The sequence below is a fragment of the Physeter macrocephalus genome, chromosome 20 (assembly GCF_002837175.3).
Source record: "Physeter macrocephalus isolate SW-GA chromosome 20, ASM283717v5, whole genome shotgun sequence".
In the NCBI taxonomy this organism is placed as follows: Eukaryota; Metazoa; Chordata; class Mammalia; order Artiodactyla; family Physeteridae; genus Physeter; species Physeter macrocephalus.
This window is the reverse complement of record NC_041233.1, coordinates 47,945,313-47,963,617: the sequence shown is the minus strand read 5'-3', so window position 1 is coordinate 47,963,617 and position 18,305 is coordinate 47,945,313. Positions and strand designations below refer to the sequence as shown.

The window sequence follows — 18,305 nt, the reverse complement described above, 5'->3', positions numbered from 1 at the left end:
TGCTGCGCTCTCCTCCGTGGCTCCGGAGCTTCCCCCTCCGCCACCCACAGTCTCCGCCCGCGAAGGGGCTTCTAGGGTGTGGGAACCTTTCCTCCTTCACGGCTCCCTCCCACTGGTGCAGGTCCCGTCCCTATTCTTTGTCTCTGTTTATTCTTTTTTCTTTTGCCTACCCAGGTACGTGGGGGGTTTCTTGCCTTTTGTGAGGTCTGAGGTCTTCTACCAGCGTTCGGTGGGTGTTCTATAGGAGAAGTTCCACGTGCAGCTGTATTTCTGATGTATCTGTGAGGAGGAAGGTGATCTCCGCGTCTTACTCTTCCGCCATCTTGCCTGCTCTCCGGATCAATTTATTTCTTTTTCGGAAATTTTATTGTTAGTGTATACAAACACTACTGATTTTTGTATGTTAATTTTATATCTGGCAACTTACTGAGTTCATTGATTAGATCTAAGATCCTTTTGGTTGCATCTTTAGGATTTTCTATATATAAAATCATATCATCTGCAAACAGAGACAATTTTACTTCTTCCTTTCCAATTCTAATACCTTTTATTAATTTTTCTTGCCTGATTGCCAAGGCTAGGACTTCTAGGACTATGTTGAATAGGAGTGATGAGAGTGGCCACCCTTGTCTTATTCCTCATTTTAGAAGAAAAGCTTTCAGCCTTTTACCATTGAGCATGATATTAGCTGTGGGCTTGTGACTTATGGCTTTATTATGCTGAGATATGTTCCTTCTATGCTTAATTTGTTAAGAGTTTTTATCATAAATGGATGTTGAATTTTGTCAAATGCTTTTTCTGTGTCTATTGAGATGATCATACAATTCATTTCTTTCATTCTATTAATATGATGTGTCACATTGATTTGTGTATGTTGAACCATCCTTGCATCCCAGGAATAAATTCCACTTGAACCTGGTGAATGATCCTCTTAATATGCTGCCGATTCAGTTTGCTAGTATTTTATTGAGAATTTTTGCATCTATACTCATCAGGAGTATTGGCTTGTAGTTTTCTTTTCTAGTAGTATCCTTTTCTGGTTTTGGTATTAGGATAATGCTGGTCTCATAAAATGAGTTTGGGAGTGTTACCTCCTCTTTGATTTAAATAATATGCTTAAAAGTTAAACCATACATCTGGAAGGTAAAAATTCAAACAATACAGAAATATATAAATAAAGCGTTTTTCTCCTCACTTCCTGAATCCCTGTTTCACTGCCTAAAGTTAATCTTATAAATAGTTTCTTGAGCTCTGTCCAGAAATTTTTTTAAAAACCTTATGTCCTTATATAAAGCATGTTCTTTTCATTTACATCAATGGGATCATATTATACACACTGTTTTGAACTTTTTTTCTTTTGCTTAATAATATCTTTTGGAAATATTTCCATATCAGCACATATGGCTCTACCTCACTGAAAGGTAGGTGCTTAAAATTTCACCATATGGATGTTTCCATAATTTATTTAAAACATTTTTATTGATGGACATTTATATTGCTTGCTGGTTTTTGCTTTACAGACAATGCTACCATTTATAATCCAGGGCATTTAAAAATCATATTTCACTCTTACCTTGTACCTGATGATGCTTTCTTACACATAAAATTTATATAAACTTAAAGTTGTGCAGGCTATTAAAGTAGTCATTCTCATTTATTTACTCCCTCTGTTTGTTAATGTGCATCGATTACATATGTTTTCTTCGAGACATCTTCTTACCAAACACATTATCTATGTTAAGAATCATATTGCAGGACTTCCCTGGTGGCACAGTGGTTAAGAATAGGCCTGCCAATGCAGGAGACACGGGTTCGAGCCCTGGTCCGGGACGATCCGACATGCTGCGGAGCAACTAAGCCCATGAGCCACAACTACTGAGCCCATGAGCCACAACTACTGAAGCCCGCGTGCCTAGAGCCTGTGCTCTGCAACAAGAGAAACCACCGCAATGAGAAGCCCTCGCGCCTCAACGAAGAGTAGCCCCTGCTTGCCGCAGCTAGAGAAAGCCTGCACACAGCAGCGAAGACCCAATGCAGCCAAAAATAAATAAATTAATAAATTCATTTAAAAGAAAGAATCATACTTCATAGTGTAATTACATGACATTCTATTAGTAAATTGATAAATTGAATTGAAGTTGATACTTGCAAAACAACACTTGTTTTAAATGTTTAAAGAAAAACCCCAGCTCTGAGACCTACTTTTCTCTAAGTCTTCTGGGTCTAAATTAATTTAATTGCAATAGATGTCTAGAGTCCTGTGGAACTGTGGAGCTCTTTTAACAACAGCTGAATTCCTGTAAATAATTGCTAATGTTAGCTGAACACTTACTCTGTGCTTGTTGGCATTATTCCAAGCACTTTTCATTGATTAAGTCATTTAATCCTTATAATAACACACAGAGGTTGAATAATGTGTCCAAAGTCACATGGTAAGTGGCAGTGCTTTTACCCACTGGGCTACAGTGCCCAGTGGATTACTTACTGCGTTGACTTAGTGGATAACTTCATCAACCAGAAAAAAGTCTTTACCAAATATCAGATGTTGTCAGCCTCCAACTCTACCAGAGAAGAATTTTATAGCAGAGTGATAAGATAGAGACAGCAAGTATGTTGACCTCTTGAGAGAAAGCATCTTTGAGAACATTGTAACAAACAACACTTGGGTGATATTATGAACAAAACCTGTCAACCCCTGAAGGATGTTCAGAGTTGTTCGCTATTGCAGCATGATCTAATCCACTCTGACTGATACAGTCATGCTTCCCCAAATGTTTAATTTATAGATGAGGAAACCAAGACCCTGAGGGATTAAGAAGCTTCATCAAAACTCTCAGTTATTCAGCACGGGAATCAGAGATCAGAACCGAGTTCTCCTGACATCTGTCAGATGCACAAATATTCCAAGGGACAACAAAAATAATTTCTAAAGTGAGAAGCTCATGTGCTCCCAATAAAATTTGTTTTCTTTAAGGTCATGCCTGTGTTTAGAAGGCATAAATCATGAAACTTTACCATTTGAAAACTTCCACGGTCCTTTCCTTTTGGAGAACAAATTAAAATACAATAATTCTTCCCATATTTCATAAAAGTCACAGTCATTCAGAAGCATGTGGGACTTCCCTGGTGCCACAGTGGTTAAGAATCTGCCTGCCAGTGCAAGGGATACGGGTTCGAGCCCTGGTCTGGGACGGTCCCACATGCCGTGGAGCAACTAAGCCCATGTGCCACAATTAGTGAGCCTTTGCTCTAGAGCCCATGAGCCACAACTACTGAGCCCGCATGCCACAACTACTGAAACCCACGCACCTAGAGCCCGTGCTCCACAACAAGAGAAGCCACTAAAATGAGAAGCCTGCGCACCGCAACGAAGAGTAGCCCCTGCTCACCGCAACTAGAGAAAGTATACACGCAGCAACGAAGACCCAACACGGCCAAAAATAAATAAATAAATAAATTTATATATTAAAAAAAGAAGCATATGTATGTGGTTATTAAATTTACCTCTGACAAGCCTACTCACGTGTTTGGACAAGAATCTCAGGTGTTACTTCTGAATTTCACATACCTACAGTTTGATATGACTAGTCAAATCAGTTGGAAAAAAACCATCAAACAGAAAACAAAACAACAGAGCAAGATTTTAAAAGTCACAAGGAATAAACATAGTCCCACAAATATTAAATCCCCCAAAACAATTTAGTGGAGAGAAGAGATTATGATTTACAACACCAAAATATCTTATTATCATTTGGGGTGCTTTCCTCTTAGTTGTCCTGTGTTCTTCCACATTTCCAGCTTCTGCATCTCTCTTTTACTAATTCTTTCTCTCAGCTTATAAACTCTGATTCTTCACACCTCTACTGTACCATATCTAGCCACGTCCTCCTACATAGCTGCCGTGCGTTCTTCCTCTTCGTTTTTCATTCACGTTCTTGAAGTTGCTACTCAACCATTTCACTTCTTTATCTTCCAATCACTTCTCTACCAGCTCTCAGCCTGCCTTCCCTCCTAATTTCCTTCCTTTCGTACCTTGAACCTTGAACAATGTTTAATGAGCACCCCATACATGGAAGCTATGGTACTAGATATTTGGGCTTCAATGAAAGATAAGACAAACATGGTCTTTGCTGTCCCAGAGCAAGAGTCTAGTGGAGAATACAAACAAATGCAAAGAACATCACCACACAGTGTGGTAAGGGTCCAGCATGTAGTGGAAATCTTTAAGAAAGGTATCAAGCCCAGACTCAGGTAGTCAAGGAAGCCTTCCTGGAGGAGTTGACTATTATCTTGAGTCTAAAAGAGTGAGGGAGGCTGGGAGAGCATCCTAGAAAAAAAAAAAATGCTCAGAGGTGTGAAAAAGCATGTGTGGTATGTCAAAAGTTGTAGAAAGAAGTTCAGTCTGTCTGAAGTGAGGAATGCACCAGATGGGAAGAAAGGAGAGATGCTAAGAAGGACCAACTTATGCAGGGTCTCATAAGTCATGTTAAAATGTTTGAAGCATCAGGATCTGATTTGTGTTCTAGTGAGGACACTTGGACCATGGAGTGTAGAATATACTGAAGGTAGCCAAGTGTGAATTCAGGAAAATCAGTTAGGAGGGTTTTGGCTGCAGTCCAGGAGAGAAGTGTTGTCATGAATGATAAATGATAAAGGCAATGGAGCTCCGTGCCAGCATTTGAAAGATATGTATAAGGTAGAATAAGCAGAATTTGATAGTTGATTAGATCAGTGGTCCTAAACAGGCTGACTTAGGTCTCTGGGGGGACCTTTGGCAGTGTCTGGAGACCTTCTGAGCAGAGGCCAGTGATGATGCTAAACATCCTGCAATGCACAGGACAACCCCCAGGACAAAGAATTATCAGGTCCAAAATGTCAGTAGTGCTTAGATTGAGAAACCCTGGGCTAAGGATAACTTAACTATTTTGATACTGAGGCTATATCCAAGAAATCATTATTCACGTAAATCGAAGGCCTAGTGGTTAGGAGAAAATAATAGACTTTTTGTACTAGTCTAGCAATCTTTAGGATGTTAAGAAACATCGTAGAGTTTCCTGTTATTATTATACCGAATTAAAACTAGTATAAGGCAGTTGCAGTTAGCTCATGCTTTAGAAAAAGTTCCGCAATATTTTAATTAAATTTAAATTTATATACTCAGCCAGGTAGTTTATGTTATCATTCTCTGCATTTTCGTTGTGACTATGTTTCAGTACTCCAAACTCTGATATAATTATTAACCTAGCATCGGATCTACTATAGCACATTGTCTGGTTTCTTAAATCAGTGGAAGAGGAAGGACAACTTTTGATGTCCCTTTGATAGATATCATCACATACAGTGCTCAGTGTGGAGGACAAGAACGGGACTCTGGTGAACACGGAGGTGTGCCATCCAGAGGGCCTCAGCTGCAGGGTGAACATCAGCAGGCAGCTTGCAGCTGTCAGTGTCCGCAGGGTCCCCCTCACCTGCACGGAGCTGCCTCTCCCGAGAGCTTGCCCTTCCAGCGGTGCCCAAAGCCAATGATTGACGGAGGGAGGTGCATAAAGACCCGCCCATTTCGGTGGGGATTGGCTGAGGCCTGTCAGGCCTGCATCTGTTTGCCCAGCTCTCTCTGCCTAATCCTGCTCCCGTCCTGTTCCTTCCACAAGTGTTGATCCCTCTCTGTACTCTGCACATCAAACTCCATCCCAGTACCTTCTGGGACTTAGAATTTAGCATCCTATACCAGGGGTCTCCAACCCCCGGGCTGCGGACAGATACCAGCCCGCGGCCTGTTAGGAACAGGGGCGCACAGCAGGAGGTGAGCGGGGGAAGAGTGAGCGAAGCGTCATCTGCGCTCCCCATCGCCGGCATGGCCTCCTGAACCATCCCCCACTTCACCCCACCCCGCCCCCTTCGTGGAAAAATTGTCTTCACGAAACCGGTCCCTGGTCCCTGGTGCCGAGAAGGTTGGGGGTCGCTGCCCTATACCGTCCCTTTTCTCTTGCCTATCACCAGGACTGGCAACATAATTACAGGGCCTGGTGCAAGATGAAAATGCAGGACCCGTTGTTCAAAAGGCAGGAAATAAAGGGCTGGTAAACGTACTAAAATGGGAAGCTTTTCCTTTTTTCAGTGCTCTCGGTTTTTCACGGTATTTTAAATTTACTATTTAGTGTTGTTGTGAGTAAAGAAAATGGAAATGTTAAATTAGTAGCACAAATCTACCGTTCATCTTTATATTACCGGTAGCCCTACCTTTAACTTTCCTTCTGTGTCATCATTTTCAGCATAAGCGATCAGCTAATCCAGAGAAGCAACATGAGTAAGAAAGGATCTGATAGGAATCCTCGGCCCTTTGTCTTTCTTAAAACACCATTGCCGCCTTCTGCATTTGGAGCAAGTTTTGGTTTGAAAGGAAAGCATGGTCTCTCTCACTCCCCTGTGCACATGCTCAGTCAGTTGTAGGTGTAACATACTTACCTGGTACTCAGTCTGAGTCTTACTGGACTCCCACACAAGAGTCTACTGGAATTCTGTGCCCTGGGGCATCTCTAAGACTATGTGCAAATGGAAAAGCACAGAATTGCAGACTGAAGAATCCGTGGCTCTCTGCTCACATGCATGCTTCGTCGTCCCATTGGACTTCACTTACAAAATGCAAATTCAAAGATAAAATTATTAGGAATTTTAAGACAGTGACAGCTGAGTTAAACCAAGTTTAATGCTTCTGAGTGCCAGATTCTGTGCGACTGTATAGTTTGTATGCCCATGAAGCTGGACCTTCATAACACAGCAGTCCTGATTCACCCTGATTCTCTTCCCCCTTCTTTAACTTTTCCATCACTCACTTTTACATCCAGCAGCAACTGGAGAGGAAAGAGAGAGTAAAATAACAGGTTATTAGGGGCTGCTGAAGCATAATGAGTTGGAATGTGGTCCTATCCAAGGAGACAGATATCCTCCTATCTCATCCCCAAGCTGCAAGGCCTGATTTCTTTCCCTGCTATCACAGAGCTCTAAAAGCTTCCTGTCCTGAATGATCTGTGTGCGGTTCATTCCAAACTATTGCTTCTGGATCACTTATGTCTTGTTTTTCCTAAGTAATTAGCTATTTTTCAGCATAAACATTTCTCTGTCTCTGTCCCTGTTTCTGTCTCTGTCTCTGTATATACACCCCCATACATATGTATATGCACACACACAGATAAATTTCTGATTGTATAAGAAATCAGGTTCACTGTAAAATAATTCAAAATGCAGAATAAAGACAAAACAATCATTTATAACTTACCATGCACATATAATGACCAGATACATTTTGGTTTATATGCTTTCAGGCTTTTTCTAGTTACATGAAGTACAATTTTTATAAAAATAAGCCCTTCCTATATGAGCTATTTTGTAACTTACTTTTTTACTTAACATTATATTGTGAATTTATTTCCAAATCAATAAATACAAAGCAAATCATTTTTAATACCTAATAATATTTCATTTTATTGATATGCTATAAGTTACTTAACCAGTCCCTTACTGACAGACATATATGCTGTTTACAATATTTGGCTATTATAAATAGTTCTCCAGAGTATATCCTTTTATGTGTATCTATTATTATTATCATCACCATCTGTTTATTAACTTTGCTTAAAACCTAGAAGTGAAATTGCTGGGTGATGTATAACACTTTATTGTCAAGTCTTAACTTGTATAACAACCTCTTAGAAGTTTCAGATGTTAGTGAAACAGTATGATGAGTAACAATCCATGTGTCTGACCTGTCATCTTTTCCATAAGACCTGCCCTACAGCAGTGATCTTCACATCCACTTGGTTTCAGCAGCCGCTCTAGTGGGTGAACACTTATTTCTTTTTTTTCTTTAATTAATTAATTTATTTATTTATTTATTTATGGCTGCGTTGTGTTTGTTGCTGTGCACGGGCTTTTCTCTAGTTGCGGCGAGCAGGGGCTACTCTTGGTTGCAGTGCGTGGGCTTCTCACTGCGGTGGCTTCTCGTTGCAGAGCAGGGGCTCTAGGTGCACGGGCTTCAGTAGTTGTGGCACACGGGCTCAGTCATTGTGGCTCAAGGGCTCTAGAGCACAGGCTCAGTAGTTGTGGCTCACGTGCTTAGTTGCTCCTCGGCATGTGGGGTCTTCCTGGACCAGGGATCGAACCCGTGTCCCGTGCATTGGCAGGTGGATTCTTAACCACTGTGCCACCAGGGAAGTCCTAAACACTTGTTCCTATCCCTTAGAACATCCCAATGGTTAGCTTCTGATTTCCCACTTATTACGGGCCAGCAACGTACCATTGAAAATCAATTAAAACCCCTGGAGACTGGAACAGATGATTGAACCAAAACTTGAAACTCTCAATCAAATACATGTTCATTCTCTCTTTTTTTTTTTGATATAAAATGCTTGGACTTTTTTTTTTCAGATGTATTTCAATTTTTTTTGTGGACTTCCAGACATACTTCTCTCAGGATTATGCACAGACAGCCTGGATCCATTCCATTGTAGACTGTATGACCATGCTCTGTGGTGAGTATCTCCAGGGATAGATAATTACTGGCTACCCTTGAACTATACATGACAGTGACCTTCCACTGCCTTTGATGACCAGTTTTTTTTGAGTAGAAGGGCTATGATTAAAAATTGGCTAAAACCATATAAAAAGAAAAGTATGATCCTGCCTTTAGCCAAACCCACCCAGAAGTGCTTTTGCAGTTAACATTCTTGGCTGATGTCAGACGGACCAGGTAGTGAATATAGTCAATTGGACACATACCGATAGAGATAGGGAACTGGGCAATCACAGTACTTGTCCTGATTTTGGACGCAGTTAACCGTACAGTATATGCTTGCTTTCTTCTGAATGCTGTGGTCCCCTCATTCTCCAGTCACATAAACAGCCATTGGAAAGCACCATGAGCCATTTCAATGTGATCTCCTTAAATGAGTGCCAACAATATGTGCATCACATCTCAAGTCTTGTTTTCATTCTCGTCCCTTCCCAGAGGGTTCAAAATTTGGCTCGTTTTTCATGCATCAGTCTTCATTCTTAGAGAAGTATTGTAGAAGGATAGAATGGTGCAATCATGAGATAAGCACATTCACTACGGCTGTAGTTTTCATCAAGAGCCACACAGGTGCTACGTACCGTGTACAGAGTGTTCTCAAGATTCATGGAATCTCGCATCGATCTAAGGAAAAACTAACCTTGAGATTTTTCCTTTTAAAAATTTCCAACCAAAGTTATTAAATGAGTACCATAGAAATTTTCTGTAATTGGGTCAAATCAGAATGATCTATTTGGGGCTTCCCTGGTGGCGTGGCGGTTGAGAGTCCGCCTGCCGATGCAGGGGACACGGGTTTGTGCCCCGGTCTGGGAAGATCCCACGTGCCGCGGAGCGGCTGGGCCTGTGAGCCACGGCCACTGAGCCTGTGCGTCCGGAGCCTGTGCTCCGCTACGGGAGAGGCCACAACAGTGAGAGGCTCGCGTACTGCAAAAAAAAAAAAAAAGATCTATTTGCAGATTAGACCCGTTTAATCCTTTCATTTAGATGACTTCTGAGTATTTTAGAAAACTGTTATCTCTTCAGGCCATGTCTTAATGGCAAAAGAGAAATACTATATTATTTGGTATCATAAATAATGTCATCTATTCCATTCTAGGTACTGATTCATATTTATATTTAGAAAAAAGTACATAATCAGGAATTGGTTGATTTGTGCTGAAATGTATTTCCTTGGTTGGGAGGAATTTGAGTGCAATTCTAGGTTTCATGAGATGGCTAAGTTCATGCTACTGATAACGCTGGAAGGTCATAAGGGATCAAAAAATCATATTTTCAGGTTTTATTTCTAGCCTCTCTTTTTTATTTTAACCAGTAAGATGATCACTTGGTTTTCAGGGTCAGATGATTAGGCACAGCCTTTGTGTGAACGTGCCAAGACAGCCATGTTTATCTTTCAAGGAGGATACAGGTGACTCATTTCTCTCACTGTTCTCTTTTGGAGAATATTTATAATCCCGCAAAGAGGAATAAATGACCTTCAGTGACCACAGTGGTCACAATGACCATGTGAGGCATTGAGCTAAAAGCAGGGTCATGTTAGATGCAGAATATTTAAATTCTGCAGAATCACATCTGGGACACCCATTGGGGTCATATCTGCCCTATGATGAACAGAGAAGTAAACATTTTTCATTGAGTTTAGTATACATTTTGTCACTTTCCAATAGCCATAGCAGCATCAGTCTGAAGAATTAGATATATTTTCAGGAGATTTGCTCATTCCTATTCTCCAGAGGTTATATACACAGCCAGCCACTATTCTAACTAGATGGGATATTAAGCTGATGACTGCTTCTATCATGTACATTTGTGTCAAACCCAATTTTAACCTGATCGATATAAAAATTATACTCCACAGATACCTAGAGAATTGGCTCTTCTGATCTTGTTACTAGGAGTACTGGTGTCAGCATGAATTATTCTTCAGAAAGAAATTCACATACATTCCTCACCCATCATCTCTGCCATCAGTCTGAGAGACCCAAGGAGCCAGAATAACAGGGTGAAATAACCCTGCACTCGGTGTCAGGTTCCCTGAACTGTATAGTTCTTGGTGATCTTGGGTATGTCATATTCCCCTGAGCTTCAATTTCTTTTTGGCCTCTTCCAGCTTTAATTATTAGTCTCTAAGCCTGGAAGTTGGCACAATTCTGACACATTGTTAAACCACAAATAGAGTGAGGCCAACCAAAATGTCATCTTCTCATTTCCTAGATTTTCTGGGCTTTGATTTCTCATCCACAGGGTTTCCAAAAGCCCGGAAACAGTGCCAGATTGTGAAATTTGTCTATGATCTCTCTCCCTGGCCTTTTCCTGAATAACACTGCTGGCCATGCTGTGTTGCCCACTTTCCTTCTCTACCATTTACCTGTCATAATTATTATTAATTGTGTATGTTCAATACTATATGAAAATACAAGGCACATCACTGTGCAAGTGACATGTAGTTTAAAGGAGCTGATTTGCTGTTTTAAAAACACCACATAATCCTGGGATTATGGCTGTCATAGAATGGAGATGTGGAATGAGCTGTCAAATGCCAGTCAGATGTGATCCTAATTCCAGCTTTGCTACTTATTCTCTGTGGGGCCATGGATAAGTCACTTCCTCTCTCCTTGGTTTCCAAATCTGTAGTATGAGTGGGGCGGGCTCAAGGCTTTGAATATGGATCGTCCTCTGCTCTGCCAATGCAGCACCCACAGCCTTTCCACGGTGCCCTCAAGGCCTTTGTGTTGAACCTATTTATTATTGTTTTTGAAGCTCCACTTGGGAGTGTTGTCAGTAACCATTTTTCCTGTCAAGTGGGAATCATGCTGGGTGGCTTGCTTGCATCTACTGGTCTCATCCTGGGCTCATTTGCCACCAGTCTGAAGCATCTCTACCTCACTCTGGGAGTTCTTACAGGTAAGGGCACTTTGTACCACCCTTCTCACCCCACCCTATTTGGGGGCTGTCAAGCCCACCAACAGAGCAGTAATTCGTAAAATATTCATTTTGTAAGATGCATAATTTATCTTAATGTCTGCCTACCTAGCAGTTAACCAAAAGGGCTAGAAATGCAATGAATGGACTGTCATACTGTAGTGAAAATGTATCACCACTTTAATTCAGCCACTTGACAACAGTGACTGCTGGCTTTCCCTTGGGCAGCCGTGTATGGCTGAGATTCTCCACTCAGAAGCAATGTGACATTAGCCAGAGCAACATAAATTTTCGGCAATGATCATTCTCCCAACATCTTTGCCAAGACATTGAAATACTGTCTGTGGTTGACCTGAGTTGCCCCTACTTTATAGTGAGTACCATTGTCCAATAAATGGGGTTTTACCATTTTAAAAAGAAAGCCCCTTGTGACTATTCTTACATTGCACATTTTCTTTCGATGTTATGGAAGTATCTTTAGAGAATGAAGCCCATAGAAAGAGAAGCAACTGATGTGCATTCCATAAATCACACTTACAGGGACTGCATAGGATCAAGGTGGGCTTGATTGGTGGGACTAGAGTAGCAGTTTTCTGCCCCATCACTCAGAGGGGAGGGTAGCACTCACTCTCGTCTGGGCCACAGGGGTAGCATGATCAGGCCAATAAAGGATATAATCACATAGTAAGATTATAAATCTAGCTCTGTCAGCTAAAAAAGGTTATCTGTCCCCTGTCATCCAAAGGGTCTGACTGCTAGGGTGTCCCATCATCCCATTTTACCAGGAACTATCCTGGTTCTGGTGCTGAAAGCCTCACATCTGGGAAACCCTTCAGTCCAGGCCAATTGGGATCATTGCTCACTGTGCTCTGCAGATGGGAACAGGAGCTGAAGGTAGTTCTCCTTTTCCTTCCTTGACATTTAAATTCCAGGTTTAAAGCCCTTCAAATTTTCTTGACTTAAAAGGAATAGAATTGGAGAACCTTGAAGGGGCTTTCTGCTGACTTTAAGGGATATTTTCAGGTGGCTATGTGTACATGCTATGTTCATGTATCAAATTGGCACAATGGGGCTTCCCTGGTGGCGCAATGGTTGAGAGTCCGCCTGCCGATGCAGGGGACGTGGGTTCGTGCCCCGGTCCGGGAAGATCCCACATGCCGCGGAGCAGCTGGGCCCGGCGTCCGGAGCCTGTGCTCCGCAACGGGAGAGGCCTCAACAGTGAGAGGCCCGCGTACCGCAAAAAAAAAAAAAAAAAAAAAAATTGGCACAATGTTTCCTAATATGTGAGATTACTCTGGAGCTTTCACGGGGTCACAAATGCTATTTAAACCCAAATTCCAGTGTGGTCCAGACTATCAGAGTTGTGTCTTCAGGGACCGTGAAGAGTTGAAGTAATTCTCTGGATAATTTAAAAATACTTAAATTATCCAGAGATAATTTAAAAATACTTAAATTATCCAGAGATTTAATTTATTAAATAATTTAATTTATTATAATTAAATTTATTTTATTTATTTAATTTAATAATTTAATTTATTAAAGTTAATTTTAATTTATTAAAAAAGAAGTGGTGGGGAGAATAAATTTCTTAGGTCAGTGTTATCCTGATGTTCTAGTTAATTCAAATTGAGCTTGTATAATAGTTTTTAAGTTCTTCATTTTATTTTGCTTAAGCCATATTTCCTTAAGGCTTTTCTTCCCAAGAAGAAAGTCATATATATGCTCTACTTTGCAAATTGTGGATGACTGGTGAGGGGAGACTCATTTTCAGCTTGGTGTAGAAAGCAGTTTTAAAAGGGTTTATTTGAACGTCAGATTCCCTTTATACCAAATAGTATGATTCTGAGAGATGTTCTTTCAGTGGCTGTTCATGCCGTGCCACCAGCACTCATAGAGTTCTCTTTATCCCCAGGTCTTGGATTTGCACTTTGTTACTCTCCAGCTATTGCCATGGTTGGAAAGTATTTCAACAGACGGAAAGCCCTTGCTTATGGGATCTCCATGTCGGGAAGTGGCATTGGCATCTTCATCCTGGCTCCTGTGGTTCAGCTCCTTATTGAACAATTTTCCTGGAGGGGAGCATTACTCATCCTTGGGGGTTTCGTTTTGAATCTCTGTGTTTGCGGCGCCTTGATGCGGCCAATTACTCTTAAAGACGACCAAACAACTTCAGAGCAGAACCATGTCTGTAGAACTGAGACACAAGGCTTTCAACAGGCATCTCCCTCTTCGACTTGGACTAAAGAATGGGTGCAGACCTCCCTCTGTGGCTCTTTGCAGCAGGAATACAATTTTTTACTGATGTCAGACTTTGTTGTATTGGCCATCTCTGTTCTATTTATGGCTTACGGCTGCAGCCCTCTCTTTGTGTACTTGGTGCCTTATGCTTTGAGTATTGGAGTGAGTCACCAGCAAGCTGCATTTCTTATGTCCATACTTGGGGTGATTGACATTATTGGCAATATCACGTTCGGATGGCTAACCGACAGAAGGTAAAATCCATGAAACCGCCATTGGTTCCCCACTAGGGACTTTAAACTTTGAGTTTCCCCTCATCACCTTATCCTCTAGAATACCTAGGTCTGAATAATGTTAACAGGTTTTCGATATCTGCAGGCAACTCCCTTGTTGGTTCTTCTAGTCAGAGGTCAGCAAACTTTTCTGTAAAGGGACAGACATTAAACAGACAAAGTCGCATTGGCTTTGTGGGTCGTATGATTCCAAGTATCCAACTCTGCTGTTGTAACACAAAAGCAGCCATAGACAATATGTGACCAAGAGAGAGTGGCCATGTTCCAATAAGACTTTACTGAATTTTAAATTAAAATTTTAATTTCTCATACAATTTTTCCCTCACAAAATTTTATTGTTCTTTTGATTTTTTCCAGCCATTCAAAATTAGAAAAACCATTCTTAGTTCACAGTCCAAAAAACAAGTAGTGGGCTGGATTTGGCCATAGTTTGCTGACATCTGTTCTAGATTGTTTAGGATGTTGGGTATGTATAAATGGCAGAAGCGAAGTTCTGGTGACAGATTTAATTCCATTCTAAGTCAAGTCAGTCCTCCGGTGAGACAACTTCTGTCTGGGCATTGTGGTTTTAGTCTCTTTTGAACCACCCCAGAGAGTGGCTGGCAGTAGAGAGAGGAACCGACTCCAGTCCAGGCAGGAGGATCAGGTCAATAATAACACATTATCTGTAGCCACGTATTTATATTTGACAGTGCAAATAGCAAATAGTTTCATTATGATTTTAGGCTTAGAAACCAAAGTTATAAGAAATCTACTGAGTAGTTTCTTCAGCGAATGCTAATCTGTTTGGATTGAAGAGAGCAAACTACTCATATTCTCCTAAATGATGGACTCTTCACACTTGAGCTATGACCTGGAAGAGCTATCATCCTATGGCTTCTCACATGTTATGTCTTTGGGAACTAATCAGGATCCAATTGCCATTATCCAGTATCGTGAATATAATATTTAGGATTAAATCCACATTTTTAATGGTTAAGGAGTTGGTGGGCGAGCAAAGGGTAACCATCTTTACAATCAAATAACAAGAAGCAGCCTGGTATAAGTCTGAGAGAGTGATCTCTAGTCTGAGATATACAAGACCTAAGTTTCTTGTGCTGGCTCTGCCCCATATTATCCCTGTGACCTAGAGAAAATCACCTAACACTCAGATCCTCGAGGGTCTTCATCTGTAAAATGGGCCAGTTCAATATTTGCCTATGGACATTATAGCATTTTGTGAGGCTTAAATGAGATTGTGGGCAGAAAAACATTTGTAAAGCATAAATTGCTGGTGCTGATATTATACAGAGTCTTTAAAATAATTGGTATCATAGATGGGTTTGGATCTACAAAGGGAAGTGTTCATGGAAGTACCACTGGGGAGGTCTTGAAATAAGACTTAGTCCTAATACGAGACCTTCATAATCTCTGGCAGATCACCCTTGTTTCTTCATATTATGGCTTCCTCTTTGTATAACCACTTGGGTTATTGAGCATATATGATGTGCTGGAGACTAACGGATGACACATCTGAAAGCACCTAATATGGTAGACTTCTAGAAAATATTAGTCTCCTGACACTCTATGTGTTATTTCACAACTATCCTTGAATAACACTATGAGATAGACAGCCTCCCCATTTTATAGCTAAAGGAATTGAGGTTAGAGTTAGGCAGTTAGTAGGTGGTAGAATTGGATTCAAACTTCGATCTTTCTAATTTTAGAGCACAGGTTATTTTCTACCATACCATGCTTCCTGGGAAGATACGTTCTTGAATTTGCATATACCAAAAGAAAGACAGGAAGACAACGTAGAAAATACACAACGGGGAGGCCATCTCTATAAATAATTGTAGTGCTTACTGCTACCTGGGCATGGTTCTAGAGCTCTTTGATAGAACCTGTGCATACTGCACTCATTCTTGGTTTTCACATCCACAGGTGTCTGAAGAATTACCAGTATATTTGCTACCTCTTTGCCATCGGAATGGATGGGCTCTGCTACCTCTGCCTCCCAATGCTTCAAAGTCTCCCCCTGCTCGTGCCTTTCGCTTGTACTTTTGGCTACTTTGATGGTGCCTATGTGACTCTGATCCCAGTAGTGACTGCAGAAATTGTGGGGACCACCTCTTTGTCATCAGCGCTTGGCGTGGTGTACTTCCTCCATGCAGTGCCGTACTTGGTGAGCCCACCCATCGCAGGTAAGTTTGCAGAGAGAACTCCCAATCACCTCTTCTCTGTCATATTGATGTAAAAACAGTGAACTCACACACACCCATGAGGATTGGAAGTAAGTTGGGAAGAGTGAAAGAGAAAGGGATGCCAGAGCCACCAAAACATCATGGTCTCACCTACATCCTTGTTTTATAATCTTCTTCCAACTAACTGGGGGATCTTAGCATACTTGGAAAGAAAAAGTCCCAAATTAGGATCTTGATTCCATTCCACACTAATGATAGAAGCAATGGAATGAAGCAGCTGTTCAGACTTATAAATAAGTTGGGCACATTCAGAGGGAAGGCTGGCAGGAGAACAGGATTCCAGTAGTGGTGGCGGTAGGTGGTGAGGCTGAAATGATAAAGTGCGGGTGTCATAGTGGAATGTCTTGAGTGCCAGCCTAAGGAGTGGGACCCTATATACGCTTCAGAGAATATGGCTAGTATTACAGCTTTTGTGCAAAGGGGTAGTATAGTAAAGAGTGTATTTTAGAAATCGTGATCTAGCAATTGATCTGGCAACTTAGGGGAGAAACAGGATTTCATCCTAATAGTTCAAGAGCCATCTGATAAAGGCCTGAACTAGGGCTGCTGCGGCAGAAATGAGAATGAGCTCTGGGGCAAGGGGGAAATTTGGGGGAAAACAATCAACTGAATTTAGCATGTGGGGATGAAGGAGGGAAAGAAGTCCAAGATAACTTAGGAGATAATGGCATGGTTGAAACAAATAAGGAAGCTGGAGAGAGTAGCTTTGCCAGAAAAATACTAAAAACTTAATGTTTAGACATATTCAGATATCTGAAATACCCAATAAAATGCTCAATAGAGCTGTTTAAGGATGAAATCTGAGCATTTGAGGGAGGCCAGATTTGGATATACAGATTTGGGATTCAAGAAAAAGCATCTAGAATGTTTTGTAAACTGTAAAATGATATAAAAATTTAAAACATAATTAAATAAGTAATTCAACAGATATTCATTGCATGCATTAAATAATTCAACAAATCTTTATTGCATGCATTAAACAAGTAATTCAACAAATCTTTATTGCCTGTGTACACCAGCACTGTGTCTGGCACTGTCGGTATAGCAGCAAACAGGTCAGAACCCATGCCTTCTTGCTGGGGTGTGTGGTCTAGACCAGTGTCTCTCAGAATGAGGTCTTGGGACCACCTGCATCAGAATCCCCTGGGGCCCTCGTTAGAATGCAGACTCCTTGACCCTCCCTCTGTGATCTGGACCTTTGGGGGTGAGTTCCAGGAATCTACACTCTCAGCCAGTTTTCTTGTGATGCTCCTGTACACTAAAGATTGAGAATAATTGCTCCAGATTATTACCTGCCTAAATTAAAAACGAGAGTGAAGAAGTTCTCTGAAGATAGGCAGAAGAGAAATGAGCCAAACAGTTGCTTAGAAGGAAGGGAGGGAATTTTTTGAAGAAGGCAGGATTTCTGCTTTAGCTGCTATTATGAATACACAGTTCAGGTTATTTCTAAACTCCAGCAATTGCTAAAGCATCAAACCAAGGGAAACTGACTGCTTGATAGCTGCCAATGAAAATTCCTCGTCAGTTTAAACTCCATGATAAAGGACTACATGTTTCAGTGCTTCATTTTTGGAAAATGCCCCCACAATGTTCCCACATCCTCCCTCCATAGCCACTTTTTTGCATTTACCAACTTTTAGGGACAGTGTAACTCTGTTAAAAAGTCATAGGACGTAAATTGGGATTCCTGGATCCTTTTTTCAAACCATGGCCTTCATTTGGCAAATAAGACATTATACTCATTGCCAGGTACTAGAGGATTAGCATGTGAGTTCCTATTTAATACTTCTCATTTAATTACTTTTAAGATAACTCTCTACTCAATCTCTTCCGTTTTCTGCTACAAAAATGTACAAGCAAATCACATGATAACTAAAATATTTGAGAGTGGTTTGGATTGCAGGAAACTTTGGGCTTCTAACAATTTTTTTTTTTTTTTTTTTTTTTTTTTTTTTTTTTGGTGGTATGCGGGCCTTCCTCTGTTGTGGCCTCTCCTGTTGCGGAGCACAGGCTCCGGACGCGCAGTCTCAGCGGCCATGGCTC

General features: G+C 41.1%; 1 protein-coding gene across 1 annotated transcript in view; it reads left to right on the top strand.

Moving 5' to 3' along the window:
- The window catches only part of SLC16A12 (solute carrier family 16 member 12), a 29,687-nt gene that overhangs the window by 9,539 nt on the left and 1,843 nt on the right, over positions 1 to 18,305 (top strand). The window contains 4 exon segments of the mRNA XM_024121146.1: positions 8,425 to 8,528; positions 11,327 to 11,470; positions 13,401 to 13,980; positions 15,943 to 16,202. Coding sequence (XP_023976914.1) covers positions 8,425 to 8,528; positions 11,327 to 11,470; positions 13,401 to 13,980; positions 15,943 to 16,202 — 1,088 coding nt within the window.